Genomic DNA, 17,003 nt, shown 5'->3' with positions numbered 1-17,003 from the left:
AGGTTTGTCAAGCAGGACCTGTCTTTCATAAACCCATGCTGACTGGGCCTGATCATCTGGATGTCCTGTACGTGCCACATGATGGCACTCAGGATGATCTGCTCCATAAGAGGTAGGTCAAGTGCTTACTGCTGTGATGTGTATGTATAATACACATCTCCAGACTTGTAATGAAAAATACCAAAAGGTGGGACGTTTACAGCTCTTATTATCTTCCTGTGCTCTCCATGCTGGCACCGTTTATTGTACTTCCAAACATTTTCTTAGTATACCCTTTCAGGTTGTTAAGAACTTCCCTTTTGTCTTTTTAGTTTGTCCCTGAAGCTTCCCATCCTACTGGTACAGGGCAGACAAGGACAGTTCTTTAGCTGTTCAGATAGAAACGGTCTCTATCTGTTGCGAAAATGTGAAAATCTGTTTTTCATATGCAATTGGAACAGATATTTTAGAAGTGTCCTAAAATGGAAGGGATTTTTTTTTTTCAAAGGCAGATTTTAGTTTTAATAATACAGAAGTAGGATTCTACTTGCTTAGGAAGTGGGAATTTGGGAGCCAAGCCTCTGCAGCTACTAAGCCAGCTTGTTTCCAGGCTGCCTGACTCTGGAGCCAGCTGGCTTCAGTGCTTGGGTAAAGTGGCAAGAAGTGGGGCAGGATTCCAATACAAATTTGTCAAAGTTGCACACTGTGGAAAATTCTGATTTGGAAAAAATAAGTATTTTATTCTCTCATGAAAAATTCCAGCCTGATGGTTCTACCTGTTTGCTTATCTAGGAGATGTTCATGAAGATAGTTGCATGTTACCTAATGCAACAAATAAAAACCAAGCTAGTTTGAGATTTTGCAGGGGACAGATGCATGAAACATTTTATCATATTGTAAGTTTCATGATGTTTGATGTTAGTATCTCCTGATTATCAAAGCTTTCAGGATGTGAGCAATAGTATGGAATAATACAAATCCTAATCCAGAAGGGGGGAAAAAAAAAAAAAAACCAATACTATTTTTCTCTCAGCTATTGGGAAAAGAGGATCTAAGTGGGATTTTTTGGAACTCTTCATACAGAATCATATTATTTCAAAGATGCTGATAACCATATTAAAAGGAAGCAGAAAGTTTGCATTTCATAAGCATATAGTTTTATATATAATAAAATAATGCCTTCTGTCTTAACACTTGAATAGCTTTAGATAAATTGCCGTTGGCAGATTTAAGTGGTGTTTTTGCATTTCCTTGTTCTTTTTCAGTTTCTAATTATTTTGAATAATCCATTTAGCTGTAATTTCAGTTGGCTTCTGCCAAAAGGTTATCTATCAATCATTTAGGATGGTCTCCTTGACAACAAGAGATCTGGTTCTTAAGAGACAAGTGATTTCACCTTACCTCTTTTTTTGATGAATAAAATTTATATAGCAATCTAGTCTCCTATTTCTTTTTTCTGTAATTCATTCAGCTGAGGATTCATTTTCAGGTATTGCTTGAGGACCTGAGCTTTCAGATATTGACTGAGTAGTTTGTTTTAATTTCTTCTTTTTTTTCCACTCTTTCTTCTCTTGGCCATGTGCCTTATTTTATGCTTTAAGCACAGACTCTGACATCTGGTAAAATTGTCTTAGTTTTTGTTCAGGTACTGTCTGTTTTTTTCAGATGTCTTTCTACAGTTCTCCTCCTAGCACGAAAAGAGAAGACAGCCTCACATTTATTGTATTACTTTGAAAATTCTCAACTTTTACTCTTCTGCTTTAGAGGCTAGATCTCTTTCTATTTAGAGCATGCCATAAAACAAAATCAACTTTTAAAAAGCAAGGCTTTTGTATATGAGTCTATAAGATCAACTGGGTATTTCTAGTTTATGAAGTGTATTCTGTTGGCTGTGATACACTGTTGGATCAGCTTTCTTGAGGGAAAGATGAACAAGGCATCTGAACCTCAGATTTGTTTGAGGTTTAGATGAGTGTTGCCTCCCCTTTCTGCTTGCTTCCTAACTCAGCCTCTGAGTACAGTCAGTCAGGCTGCTTTGTGGCACTGTCACTTGAAATTTTGAGTTTATCATAAAACTAACTTATGCAAATTACCTTTCTCAATTTCTGTTTACCATATGCAAATAGTAAAATTAATCAGATACTTATTTCAATAAGTGTACCTCAGAAAATTCTACTTCAGCTTAAACTGCATATTTGTAGCCTGAACAGCAAACATAAGAGATAAAGATTTGTAAGGAGTGGAAAAGTAATGGTTGTGTTACAAAAATCAATAGTATTTAGTATTTCTCCTCATCCTTTCTCTCCCATTGCCTGAAATATGGCAGAAAACACTATGCATCCATCATAAGAGAATGCTGCAGAATTGGAGGGACTTGTAGTGATGATGACTGCATGAATAAAGAGGCTGGTAGGATGAGGGACTGAAAAGGTGAGGACTGTCTACTTTAAATAGAGATGAAGGCTGAAAAGGAATATAGAATAATGAATGATTTTGAGTAGACAGGTTGCAGCTTTCCCTATCATCATATTCAGTATTAGAACATAGGGATATTAATTGGAAACTGATTAATGGTAAACTAGGTCTTAAATTTAGATGTGGAGCTTTTTGTTCAGTGATACTGTGGCATTATTACTGTAGGAAGGTATTAAAGTCAACAATTTAACAGGATTTAAGGGGACTAGACTGTATCTCACTAAACTCAACGTTTAGTAAAATGTGGTTAAGGTAAAATATCCTTCTGTCTACAAATCTCTAATCTTTCATGGTTATAGTAAGACCTTTATGGGAGGAGGTTTTATTATACTTTTCATACATATTCTTGAACTTTTGTCTGAAGCAATTTGTGTTGCCCATTTCAAGGAACAGGATGCCAAACTAGATAAAAGACAGTAATTATACTGTGTTAAATTTATTTTTTTATGCTCTCTAATCTTTATTATAGTGCAAAAAAAGCTGTTGTACTGTGGAAAGTTGACCTGAAAAATTTAGACTTCTTGATCTGGAAGCATTCAGCATTCTTTAACTTTTTTGAACAGCTTAAGACAGTTTGTCAAACACAGAGTCTTAACTATAGTAGCACTAGTGGAGTGATAGAAAAGTCTTTAAAAAGTTCTTTAGTTTGAATATGTTTGACCTTTTTTCACTTGTTCTAATTTTTAGTGAATTCTTAAATTCCCAGTAACAGTTGTCCTTTCTAACTTCTGTTAAGAATAGCTGAAGAGGGGAAAAATAAGAGTTAACTGGAAGGAGCTACTTTTTAAGCAATTGAATGGCTAAAAAAGCAATATTAAGGAAGGGAGAGGACAACTGAATAACTGAATGACAACTTGATAAATGGCTCTACAACCAAAACATTGAATTTTGTCAGTTTTGATTACTTTAAGTTGAGGCATTAAAAAAAAGAGGAAAAGCTACACATCTTATACACATTGTAGAGATTGTGATACGTCATATTTTTATGACCTTGGAGAAGCTCTGAGAGGTGCAACAGGATCCAGACCTGTTTAATTTGACCTACATTAGAGTGCAAAACTGATAGATAGTTTTAATGAATCAGCCATTGTTCATGTTGAACTGCAGATTTAAAACATGTTTGTCAGCAGTGTAGAGGGCATATTCTTTTTCTGGAATTTTTTTTTGCTGTATTTATGTGTACGAAGATAGCAAAGTGATATTTAAGTAATTGTCAAGGACAAGTACTGAGATGAAGCAATGATGAAAACGTTAATTTTGATATGATTGCTTCTGTTAGTATAGTGTGTTTTAATATTTCAATTATTTTCAAGAATCTTTAAACTCTGTGAGACCAAGCTTTTACCTATGTAAAATGTTTTAATGTATTGCTTCTAGATACAACAAAATAGCATGCATATTGACTTGTTTTCCTCTATTTTTCCTCTGCTGCTTTAATGCTTGTTTTGGGATACACTTAGCACTGTATGTTAGAGTACTACTTTTCCTCCAAACAGAACAGCACTTTTCTGATGTCGTACTTAGTGAAGAATACCTCAATCTTGGTGTAGAGCAGGTGTGCAGTCTTATATCCAGTGACAAACTCACAATTGCCTCAGAAGAGAAGGTAAGACCATCTGTATCCCAGTATTCTTTTTATCATTTGGGTGAGAGAGCTCTTGCTGCTCTTGTACGCTTGTTTGGGTGCGTTCTTTGTTTCCTCAGTGAAATTAGGCATGTATTGTGCTCATGTTTAAATGATTTTTCCCCACAGTGTTAACAATTTTTCCCAAAAGTCTTGTCTGTCTGATGTTGAAAATTAATCTCAACTCTTAAAAATCCTAAAATGGTATTAAAATCACATAACTCTTCGTTCTTTGAAAATATGGAAACTAAAATAAATGGAAATTCCTCCACATTTTCAAGCAGAACACATGCTGTGAGTCACATACACAGGAGTTTGGTTTACCAAGGTATAAATAACTCAGAAATAGTAGTTTGAAGAGCAAGTATATGCTATCTAACTTTTAACATCAGCAGTCCCACAAAGGTGTTAAAACTCTGTATGTAATATGTGGGCTGTTTAGCCTAACTGAACAGATGTGGGTTGCAAAGGAGATGGCTATAGCTTGGTATAACCAAACTTGAGTTTAAATACGTGTTGGCTCACCTTTAGCTAGATCTCATTCTTTTAAAGGTATTTTTGAAACTCTGTGATCTTCAGTGAGCCCAGTTCACCTCTTTAAACCTCTAATGGTTTTCAGGTTGTAGATGTATTCATTTTGAATCCAGTTGTGATCAATTTAAAATATGTTGGTTTTCTTTTTTCCAAGAAGTATATAGCTGTACTAACACCTGTGTTCAAGTGAGGCTAAACTGTATTCAAAAGCATGTTTGAATGCTGATTTGTATGGCTAGGTAATGTTTTGTGTTAAAACCTTTTTGAAACTTTGAATCTAGGAACTATCTGCTTAAACTGCAACTAGGAAAGTCATGTTGCCGTGCCTATAATACCCTGAAGGTCGGGTTTTATCACTTTGATTTTGATACATGTGATGTATAATTAAGGTTTTAATGCTCTAGTGTATGATGAGCTGCTGTGCCATAGAAGAGAAACTAGGCTTGGGATCGCTTCTCCTACTAAGACTCAGTGACAATAAATCATTTGAATGATGATGTGGCAGGTCGATTTCCAAGAAAGGAGAAGTATGAGGATTGTAATATCCCTGCTGCTGTGTTTGTTTACCTAGTTTTATTGGATTTTCAGTATCAAGGAAATTATTGTGTGCATTTTGTCAGTGTAGTGTAGCTATCCTTGAAACACCAGTAGAGGAGTGATATAAAGAGACTGGCTACTGCATTTTCAGAATTTTGTAGTGGGTAAATATGAAAATAATGGGAGCTGTCACTGCTGTTGACTTTTCTCATGTTAGGAATTTTAATATAAGCAAAAAACTGTTTTTGAAGGCACACTGATATTTTCATACTACTGAATTTGTAAGTCAAGGGACTCGCATTTGTTTGTTTCCTGGAAGGTATTTGAAGCAGTGATAGCGTGGGTAAACCATGACAAAGATGTAAGGCAAGAGCTAATGGCACGCCTGATGGAGCATGTTCGGCTACCTTTGCTTTCCCGTGAATATTTAGTTCAGGTAAGCAAAAATGAATACTAATTTTTCTGCATGTGAACATTTCAGCTTATTTTTTTAATGCTAGATGGATAATTTTAAATTTAAACAACAGTGTAATGTAGTGTGTTACTGATAGTAAAAATAAACAGACAGCCACCATTACATATGCATGTGCATACACACACACAGAGGATATCATATACAAGTTATTTATCTGTTTGGCTGACTACTTGTCATGCTACACTAGTAATTTGAATGATTTAATTTGCTGAGAACAGGTTAGCTTTCATTTTTAATATGATATTTGATACTACACTTCTTTTTGTAAGTGAATTTTAGGTTTCAGAATTGAATCTATTGTTTAAGTTGGTTAGGACTTGCTGGTAAAGGAAACAATTCTTTACCTGGTTCAGATATAATATATCTTTTCAAATTTTATAAGATCAGCTCAAGTATTTAAGATTGAAAATATCAGTTCACTATTAGCATTGTTTAATAGGTGTAGTAGCATGTTGGTAGGTGTTTGTTTTAGAAATTCTGGTTTTGTGATATGAATTTCCTGCACTTCATGTGGGTTGTCTTTTCGGTTGTTTTTTGGGTGTCTTGTGGGTTTTTGTGTTTTGTTTTGCTGTTGTGGTTTCTTATTGTTGAGGGATGGTTTATTAGTTTGTTAAATTATTCTCCCTCCCCCCAAAGTGTTCTGTACTCTCTGTATTTGAAAAGTCAAGAAGTGTGCTTCAAGAAATTATTTACCTTGCCTAACACTGTTTCTTCTGCTTACTAGTTAGGAGAATCAGCATTTTTTTCAATGACTGCATATTGCCATCACATAAATTTGTGTCTAACTGTGGTTAAATTTCAGTCTAAAAAATCAGAGTAATCTGCATTTGTGTGATATAACACAGGCTTTATTACATTTCAGATTGTTATTTGTGTTTTACTTCCTTAACATGCTCAGACCTTGTTAAACTTCTATTAATAAACAGAGAGTTGAAGAAGAAATATTGGTTAAGAACAGCAGTGCTTGTAAAGATTACCTCATTGAAGCTATGAAGTATCACTTGCTGCCAACTGAGCAACGAGCATTGATGAAAAGCACTCGGACAAAATTGAGAACACCTGCTAGCCTTCCAAAAGTAAGAGCCTTATTTTTCCAATGTACTTATTTCTTCAAACTCTATTTTAACAAATTTCTTGAGAACATGACCATCACTTGGGGTGTTCCACTAAAAATTTTCATACCAGAATTATTTATCACAAAAAAATAACAAGTGATTAGCTTTCTACTCCATACTACTTGTGATACAGATGTTTTAGTCTCCCACCCTCCCTACATCCTGTCTGTGTAGTGTTGTCCTGTGTTGTGCCTTCCCCCTGTGACCCGCCCCGCCCCCCCCCCCCCCCAAAAAAAAAAAGGGCTTTTAGTAAGTTCTTCAGCATTTGAGAAATATACAAATATAGGCCTGGTGTTAGAGAGGAGGTAATCATGTTTCTTTTAAAAAAAACAACCAAAAAAAACCCCTAACAAAGACCGATGCTTCCAAGTTTGGGCATTTGTTCAATTTTTAGCTAAATATAGTCTTTTGTTCATTTTAGAAGAAGAAAACAGAACATCAGATATTATCTTCTTTCCAGTGAAGTAAAGAAGTTTTCTCATAGCATGGCAACTGCAGTATTGGAATAGGAGATTCCATTCAGCAGGTTTAGCACATTTCTCTCAAAGGAATCAGATGAGGCTGTTCTGTGATGGATGGTCATAGTTCCACTGAACATCATAGATGCCGAATTCTCTTATCTGAGATCAGAGTAGGATGTGAAGATACAGCAAGATCTGCCCCATTCATGGGAGCTCCACCTAGACTCTAACTGCTTCCTGCATTTCTATCTCAGAAATTTCCTCTGTACAATGATTACAAATTGCATGTGTGTTTAAAAAAAAAAAAAAAGAATTTTACCTATTTTGCAAGACTCAGATTTCTTATTTTAGGAGAACCATCCTTGAATTAGTTCTTGTACAGAAGCTTGTTTTATTTTTAACACTTTTTGATCTTTCAGGTGCTCTCATATAGGCAAACAATTAATTAATATTTTTATCTCCCTTTTAGTTGATGATGGTAGTTGGAGGACAGGCACCAAAGGCAATTCGCAGTGTTGAATGCTATGATTTTAAAGAAGAGCGCTGGCATCAGGTGGCTGAATTGCCTTCCAGAAGATGTAGAGCAGGTAAATGATGCTTAATTTTCTGTTGTGGTTGGCAATGGTTCAGAATTTAGGTGTCTGCAGAAAGCATTGTATATTCTTTGGAACAGTACTTAAGATATTTATCTGAGAAGGGCTAAGCCTTGACTTCAGTGATCATTCTTAAAATTCAAATTACTAGCTAATCTGGAACAATACAAGCTTGATAACTTGATCTTAATTTGTGCTTCTGTTTCCAATCTCTAGAATAAATTGCTTTACTGTGTCCCATAGACACAGAGGATAAAGAAATTTAAATATTACTGCATTATAGTAATGAGTAATTTTACAATTAAAATACCCTATTATTATTAAATGAGGTTAAGAATGTGACGAAGTGACCAATTGATACTAAAAACGTGATCTTAAAGCAGCTGATATATCTGAGCAAGAAGGAATTCAGCAAGCATGATATTCGGAAGTGTCAGCTATTAGTAACAAAAAGTGTCAGAATTTCTGGTGCTTAATCTGAATGAAGTGTGGCTTTATGACACTGTCAGAAGCCTGATAGTGTAGTGAGTACTGTAAATTGTGTCAAGTATCTGCTTACTTAGGACAGTACGGAATACAATTAATTGACAAAGAGACTAAAATGATCATCTTTCCTCCCTGTTTGTCTGCTCTAGGAATGGTGTACATGGGAGGCATGGTTTATGCTGTTGGTGGTTTCAATGGTTCTTTGAGAGTTCGCACAGTAGATTCCTATGATCCAGTGAAGGACCAGTGGACAAGTGTTGCCAATATGCAAGACAGGAGAAGCACACTGGGAGCAGCTGTATTAAATGGCCTTCTTTATGCTGTGGGAGGATTTGATGGGAGTACAGGTAGTTTTGCCTTTATATGCTGCTGATTAGCTTTGACTACTCTTGATGTAATTGTATCAAATTTGAACATCTCTTTCCTGGAAGCTGTGATGAAACCAAGCATAAGGGTAGCCTGGCATCTTGTGGTGTTGAATGTGCTTTAGTGTTCACATCCTTCTACCTGAACAATGGACTGTTTGCTCCTGTCTCAGAGTTTAGGCTTAATGACTAGTGAATCTTTGACAAGTTCCCTTTCAGTATTCCTTCTGTAGTCATACAGTCCTTAACTCATGGAAGATGTAAGCAGAAAAATTATCTGTCCCTTTTGTCCTGTTTGCATATGAGGTGTATCTTTGCATTTTGACATATTGTAAATAGGATTACAAACAGCTTTTTCTGACCTGTGAAGCGGCTTTGGACATAACACTGTTCATTCTCTTCACAGGTGCATTAAACCATTTGTGCAGAGATGGTCTTTTTCCTTAATAACTATTACTGAAGCATATGTAAGAGAGAGTGAATTAATTAAAAGGAAAAAAATAATCCAGGGAAGAATTTTTCAGAGTTCCACAAAAGCTTTTATTGATTTGCTTGTTTTCAGACACCAAGAATGGGTTGACTGTAATTGGCTATCTAAAGGACATCAGTTGTGCCTTTTGCACAGTAACTAATAGTCCTTAAAATGAAATAATCTGATTTTTCAGATATGAAGAATTTTCTGGAAGGTAGACAGTATGTTCCACCTAGACTTATAGAGAAAATAATGTTATATTGTCTTCATAGGTTTATCATCAGTTGAAGTTTACAACTTAAAGACTAATGAGTGGTTTCATGTAGCTCCAATGAACACAAGAAGAAGTAGTGTTGGTGTAGGTGTTGTTGGAGGTAAGTTGACAAATGATATTAAAAAGAAGAGGGGGGGAATGTAATCTTTTACCCTCCTACCTTTTCTCTCTTTTCAAACATACTTCAGATTCATCTTTTTGTTCAACCTTGTAATTCAAATGGTATGAACAATACATAATTGTTCTACTTGGTTTTGACCAGCTTTTTTTAGCATAGTTGTTCTAAATTTCTTTTCAGACCTTCAGTTGTGCCTGGGACCAACTAAGGAAAAGCTCGCTAAGCATGCATGCTCTAGGTTAGGCATGTCAGCAAAGCTAGAGAGCCCGATTACTGTGAAGTGATGACCTTATAAATTGGTCTTTAGTGATGTAGCACTGCAGTATTGTTAACTCTGTTACCTGTGGCTGACTTTGCTGGTTGCATGCTGGGGATGATCTCAAGGACACTGCCAGGGAAACTGCTGACTTTCAAGTCAGTTTGGTGGTGAATAGCCTGGATGTCACTTGCACAATGCAGACCTGGGCTTGGCTCTTGAGTGTGAAAACAGTTTTAGGCATGCGTTTTAACTGCATGGGAACCACTGCTGTTTCTGATCTGAAAATGCAGACTGTACAAATAATTTTCATCTGAATTTTTGATGTTTCTAGGAAGCATATTTGTGAGCTTCCAGTGTTGGACATACTTGAATTAGCTTGGATTTGAACAATTTTTAATTAAAACCAGGGTAAAGTACTTTTGTATTACAGCTAGGCAATTCAAAACCCTTTGACTGACGTTGTTCTTCTTAGATGCTGGCTGCCTTTTCCATCCTAAAATGACAAGAACTATAGTGTACTATCTTAAACTGTTCGCAGAATAGAAACTCAATAACTGATTGACGACAGATACTGATTAGTTGCTAGTTCAGAGAACGATGACTTCCCCTCAGCCTTGTACCAGTATAGTCTGTGTGCATTAGAAATTTGGTTACCCTTCTAGGTAAACTGTATGCTGTTGGTGGCTACGATGGGGCATCACGTCAGTGCCTTAGTTCAGTAGAATGCTATGATGCTAATACAAATGAGTGGACCTATGTTGCAGAAATGAGCACTAGACGGAGTGGAGCAGGTGAGTGAACAAGAATCAACTATCCTTGTAAAACAAACAAATTTGTGGTTTTAAAATGTATCTAAAAATATAAAAGGTAAGCTGAAGTCTGAGTTTAATGGAATGTGTTAGTTTTAGACGGCTGATATATTGCAGGTTATAAACATAAAACTGTCCTACAGAGTAAGATTCAGTCTGTTAATAATAAATATCTTTCCTTGCTTTTTCATACTTTTCATATTCCTCTTCTCATAACTTCTGCTGTTTTTAACATACAGACTAATATGCATGGATTGTGACAATCAATTTAATATCACCTAAATACTGAAGTATCAAAATCTACATGGCCAGGATGAAAAAAATGTCATTTCTTCAAAGACGTCTCTTTGCCAGTGTAGGGCTGATTTTTCTAATAGCATTTTCAGGTTGACTTTACATGTAAACTGTGACTAGATTTGCACCTCTTTGGAGGACTTGTTCTGCATTTTGATTCACTGCAGGAAACTTTGTCCTTGTTCATTCTTAAGTTTGTATTACTGGTTTCATCCTATTACTTCCACTTATGTACCCTTTGTTTCATCTTCAGTAATTCTTCACATCACCGGGTGTTTACATCCTTTGGATATGTATAGGCTATTACATGTTACCCTTCCATATCGTTTAGCCAAGGTATATCCATTTATTTCTTTATAATCTTAAAAATTCCTTCTTTACTTTTTTTGTGGATTTTTTTTCCTTCTTGTGATTCTGAGTATGTATATTTCTCTTCAAAGACATCAAAAGTGCCTGTGGTATTCTGCTTTTGTTTAATGAAATGATGCTTCCACAGCTCCAAATTGATTTTAGCATTTTCATTATCTATTTATATTATGGACTCATTTACTGTTCACTGTCCTCTATTTGTCTTTTGGTATTTCAGGTTTTTTCAACTTGCAGAAGTTGTTTTATTTCTCTAGATGCGTTCCCATGGACTTTTTCAAGTCAAATTGCATGATACTATTTTTCTGTGTTTATTTTTTTTAGTTAAGTCACTTTTTTGCCAAGTACTCAATGGTGCTTTTTAGCAACAGCCTTCAAAGATCTACTGGCGATTGCATTAATGTGCTTCATAATTGGAAGATATGTCGCTACAAATAAAACTGGATGGACTTCTAGTATGCTCAGTAGATGATTAACAGTTATGCCAACTTTTCATCTTTCCATTATTTTTTATTGATTCTGAACAGTTTTTAATCTGTATAATGATGTTTAAATTAAAATTATTTCGAAAGAAATATATTAAAATCATTACTAAAATTAAGATACTTAGTTTGTGATACTTCCATTACACCCTTAGAAAATCAGCAAGTAGATATGTCTCTTATTGCTAAAAGTAATGTTTTGATCATGTTTCTAAACTAAAACTGTGATGGAAGCATGATGCGCTATATCTCAAGAAAACATAGTTGTCTTGTGAAACTTTTTGTTAGTCTGTGCATCTTGGAAGTAAATTCTGGATTAAAAACTGGCCAGAGTGGCAGTAAGGGTACTGTTACATACTCCTGTCTAATATTGGCAAGTTTTGAGGAAAATATATTTACATAAATAAATGGACAAATTACAAGTATCTCTATAAAGACAAATAGCGTTGGTGGGTTGTGACAAAGCTTCATTTTGCAATCTGCCTGCACACCCATTTTATCTCAGCTTTTTTTATTTTAAATACTCTGGTTTTGCAAACTACTGTTGTGCTTGTAGCCTATTTATACACTAGATATTTTCAGATTTTTTTTTTTAAATGTTGAATTACTTCTACAACTCTCAAATTTAGTGCCTTAGATACACTAACTACTGGGATCTTTCTGTCCCTCTCCTCCGTCCCCTTGTCCCAAAGTTCAGGACTGTGTTTACTCAACTCTCTGCTGCCTTTTACCTTGTCCTCTGATTAAAAAAAAATTGGAGTGGAAAAGTAAATGTAGTCAGTTATTTCAGATTCATATAATTGAGTAAAATAACATACTTCTGTGCCACTCTGTTAAATACATGGAAGATTATATTTGTGCGTGGGGGAGGTGGTGGTGTGGTAATGTGAAAATCATGACTATGACTATTGATTGAGCTTGGCTGTAGTGGCCAAATATCCAAAACCACCAGAACTGTTTCAGCTGGCGATCAGTAGTCCTGGTAGTGTATGGGTGCTAACTAAAGAGAATTTTGTTCCTGTTTGAAATCTTTGGATCTCTGGTCATCTCAAGGAACTTAAGCCTGTCTCTTCTGTTCCTACTGCTTCAGCTTCATTCAAAAGCAACTTCAGAGGTTAACCCTCAGTTACTCTTCTTTAGTACCAACTGCTGCTCAGTTGATCAATACAGGGACAGATCTGTTTCCAGCAACATATTGGGATGAGGAGCTTCAGATCCAGATATAGGCCATTTGGGAGGGATGAGAGATGTAAGACAGGGTCCTGAAAAATGGGCAGGGAAGAAAAATAACAAAGAAAGGAGAACTCGGAAGACGGCAACAAGAGGATACAGACGGAAGGAGCAAGAAATAAGGTAGGACTTGGAAACTGGGTGTGGGATTAAGGGAAAATGAAGCACCAAAGAGGAACGGAAGACATTATCAAAAATAAGGAACTATCAAAGAAAAAATCTCAGTGTGGCAGGGGGAAAGCTCTACACACTGAAAAGGAAGGTCGGTAACTATACAGAAAGCCTGGGTGGGGGGATTTACATCACATCACATATTTAAACTAAAAATCTTATCCGCCCTCCTAGCTCTGTAATGTTTAATCCTACACAAGATGAATGTTGTATTAGCCTGCCTAATAAAGTGTGATCAGAGTGGGAGAAAGAAAATCTGTCACCCTATACTGTGACATGATAGCAAGAAATAATAGCAATAAAAGGAATTAACTGGGAAGGATGTGGGGAAATGTTAGTAGTGAATATCACTGATAAAGCATTAGATAGCATGATTTATAAAACAGTGTCCTATTAAGAAGCTATTTTTCAGATTTGTAGTACCAATTAACTCTTCCATGTTTTCTTCCCTCTTCATTTAATTATTAGAATCTGTCTTTTTAATAAGAAAATTTAGTTATTTCAGCTATTTCTCCCCATATAGGAATGGCTCTTCCCTACAATATTAGTGATATGTTTTCAAAGATATTTCAGCTGGCTATTGAGGTCTCAGGGTTCTCTTTTTTTTTTTTAACCCAGCATTTTTTTTTTCTCTGAAGGACTGAACTGATCTTTTTCATTCATAGTTGCTGTTTCTCTTTATTAATGATTTGAAGCAGTGCCCTTTCCATGGAACCCTTTTAAGAACTATATTTACAAATCTATCTCAGCTTTGAGTTTAATAATCTTAAATGTGACACATTAGATTTCCCAGTGTACTTTCACAGTAGTGTTTTTCTCAGTTGTCTTTATGGTCCATCACTCGTAAGTTGTAATGCAAAAAACCTCTACATTTCTGAAATCTATTATGTTTGGGTTCTAATAGTGCATTATAAATTGAGGAATAAACAAAACGGGCCTTCCTTTCTGCTTCCTCTATTACCATCTTTTCAATATGTGCAGCCCAATTAGTAAGTAGATACAGACTAGCTTTATTCCTTCATCCCAAGCTTATAGATTGATAAACTTTTGAAAGGGGAGCCTAGGAGCAAAGGAGTTTCGCAAATCCTGGAGGAGGAAGGTGCTCACTCTAACTGTTTTCTTTTGTTTTATATATATATGTTTACAAGGTGTTCCAACACTTCAGTGGAAGCATCCCTATTGTATAATGTCTATCCATTCAGCTTTGCTCCTCCGTACTGCACAGTTTTTATGTTCTAAAAATTCACTTACGCTTTATCATCTTGTCAGATTTCCGTTATGCTGGCTGAGCATACTGTCTCATTTACTGTCACTTCTAATTAGTCCTAAATTTCAACAATCCTCATTTTCCCACACATCATTTTTCATCCAAAATTTTCTAAATCTGTTGCAGAACAGCTCTGGTCTTTATATGCTGCAATATGGTAGATGGGCGTGCAAGACATTTTATCAGTGTCTTGCTGTAGTTACTGTCTTTTTGTTTTAATGCATCCTGACCTAAATATTTTCTAAAATAGTTCCTAACATTGACTGGATGGAGGATTTATGTTAGTGGACATAATATTTGTTGTTTCTCCTTCATATCAGTCAAACCATTCTCTGCATAATTTTGAGTATTTTCCTATGTTCGCAGGTGTTGGTGTGTTAAACAATTTATTGTATGCGGTAGGTGGTCATGATGGTCCTTTGGTAAGAAAAAGTGTTGAAGTGTTTGATCCCGTCGCCAGTACGTGGAAGCAGGTTGCAGACATGAACATGTGCAGAAGGAATGCAGGTACACACAACAATTACTTTAAAATAGTGGTAATGTCATTTGGTGTAAATGGTATGTTTCTGTATTTCTGCTGCTTTCATGATGTTGCAGAATAGAAACCATGCTTTTATGGGGTGAACAAGCCAATTCTGATTTTCATGCTGGTTTCCCATCTTTTTTTAGGTGTTTGTGCTGTAAATGGTCTCTTGTATGTAGTTGGAGGAGATGATGGTTCCTGTAATTTATCAACAGTGGAATATTATAATCCAACAACTGATAAATGGACAGTTGTGTCATCTTGTATGAGTACAGGAAGGAGCTATGCAGGTAATGCACACAGATACTTTTTAACAGACTTTTTACAGTATAACAGCTAGGATAAGAAATTTGATAAAGCATCCAAAGTCCTGTCTAAGGTAAAACCTAAGATACTAGAATGGGTATGAAGAATTTGATGGTACATTTTGAATGATGACTTCAAACAGTTATTCACTACAAGGAAAAAAATGGTATTAAACTGTACTCAAGGGATTTAGCATGAAAGTGGTGAGTCAGAAAGATGATTCCTTTTTTTAACAAGAGATTTGTCTCAATCTACGGGGGTCCAATTCTGAAGTTCTCTTGGGATTTGAAATTTAGAAAACAAGAACTGTTTCAGGAATCTTTTCCTTCAATAATTACAGTTTCTAAAATGAGTTATTTAAGTGAATGTTAAGGATATATTTCACTGATACCAAAATGAAAGTAAACTTGAGTAATGGCAAATTTTTTCAAGTTACAGAAACTTTCCGAACCTTGCACTGATTCAGACAACTTTCTGTCAGAGAGCAATTAGGGAAAATATGAACACTGATGCTGGTGCAGTTTTTTGATGTTATGCTAGTTGCAAGGTATTATATTAAAACTTTATTTTCATATTCTTTTAATTTTTGTTAAATACTACCTAAAGATGTATGCCTTTTTTCCTCACTCTAGGTGTTACAGTTATTGACAAACCATTATGATCAGTAAAAGGATTTTCAACTTGATTATGCACTAGAAGCAGTCTTCAAGTGTATTTGAAGTGACTGAGTATCTAAGCACTTCTCTACTTGTAGCTGCACCTTGAGTCACAGTGGAAGATGTGACTGTCTACAATTACAGATGACAGATGATGAAGATTACTCTAGGTAGAAGCAATGTGTAGGATTATTCTGCGGTTGAGCAGAAGCTGATTGAATTTTTGAAGTCTAGTGGACCATTTTTTTATTGCAAGGTCTTCAAAAAAAAGCCACTTTCATACGAACCGACTTAGGTCAGTCATGACTGAGAAACGGATTGTCAGTGAAGAATGGTGTGTATTCTGGTGAAAGTAAATTTTTGTCTTATTTTTTCCAGAGACTAATAAATATATTTAAAGAAATGAACTGTCAGTCTTCATAGTAGGTATTGAATCCCACCTCAGTAATTCAAGCTGGCATGGGGTAAATTTGTTTCCTTTTATAAAACTTTTGTTACATGACTATACTATGTGCATATGTTTGTGTGAGCATAAGTTGCTTTCTATTGAAATTCTTCAAAACCTGATTTTACTATTTATAATTTGGCACAGTACTTTGAATATGTCAGTACTATGTTGTAAAACAGAGTTGTATTTTTTGATATGTAACAATGCTTAACACTACTAATTCCCACCGAAGGAGATCAGAGATGGTATAACACTTCTTGAACAGGTGTAATTTCAAGATCTTTTTAATAAAAACGTTGTCTGTACTTACGATTTTTTTCTGTTCAATTTTGGTCACATTTAGATGTTACTACTTTCTTACCTTTTTATCCAAAAGGTGATTTGGCATGAAAATAACTGAAAATTTATAATGAATGTATGAAATTGCGTTGAACTTGCATGGTACTAAGGCCTATTTATGCGTGTAACCTTAGCTTCTATTAGCTAATATCTGAATATACTGTATGTGGCCATGCTTATAAAGCAGCTCATTTTTATTCATTCTTGGATGGCCTCCTTTTAACATGACCAAAGTTATTGTCGTATCTAAGACATTTTCTTCAAATAAAAGTTTGTATATTGTTTCCTAATGCCAACAAGTCGCTTAAAACCTGTGTTTCTCAATACAAGTCTCAAATCAAACAA

The 17,003-nt window shown here is 35.4% G+C and overlaps 1 protein-coding gene across 13 annotated transcripts in view; it reads left to right on the top strand.

Annotated features, from left to right (window-relative positions):
• The window catches only part of KLHL2 (kelch like family member 2), a 62,930-nt gene extending 45,927 nt beyond the window's left edge, over nucleotides 1-17,003 (top strand). For 7 of the 13 annotated variants that reach the window (XM_074822885.1, XM_074822892.1, XM_074822881.1 and 4 more), the window contains 10 exons: nucleotides 3,951-4,060; nucleotides 5,469-5,585; nucleotides 6,551-6,700; nucleotides 7,670-7,787; nucleotides 8,429-8,626; nucleotides 9,389-9,490; nucleotides 10,430-10,558; nucleotides 14,753-14,893; nucleotides 15,056-15,199; nucleotides 15,848-17,003. In XM_074822885.1, the coding sequence (XP_074678986.1) occupies nucleotides 3,951-4,060; nucleotides 5,469-5,585; nucleotides 6,551-6,700; nucleotides 7,670-7,787; nucleotides 8,429-8,626; nucleotides 9,389-9,490; nucleotides 10,430-10,558; nucleotides 14,753-14,893; nucleotides 15,056-15,199; nucleotides 15,848-15,876 (1,238 nt within the window). In that variant the 3' untranslated portion in view covers nucleotides 15,877-17,003. The other 6 variants (XM_074822883.1, XM_074822882.1, XM_074822884.1 and 3 more) reach the window with 6 other exon arrangements.

Source organism: Strix aluco, chromosome 4 (genome assembly GCF_031877795.1).
Source record: "Strix aluco isolate bStrAlu1 chromosome 4, bStrAlu1.hap1, whole genome shotgun sequence".
Lineage (NCBI taxonomy): Eukaryota > Metazoa > Chordata > Aves > Strigiformes > Strigidae > Strix > Strix aluco.
Note: the sequence above shows the minus strand (reverse complement) of the source record. Positions and strands in the feature narration are given on the sequence as shown.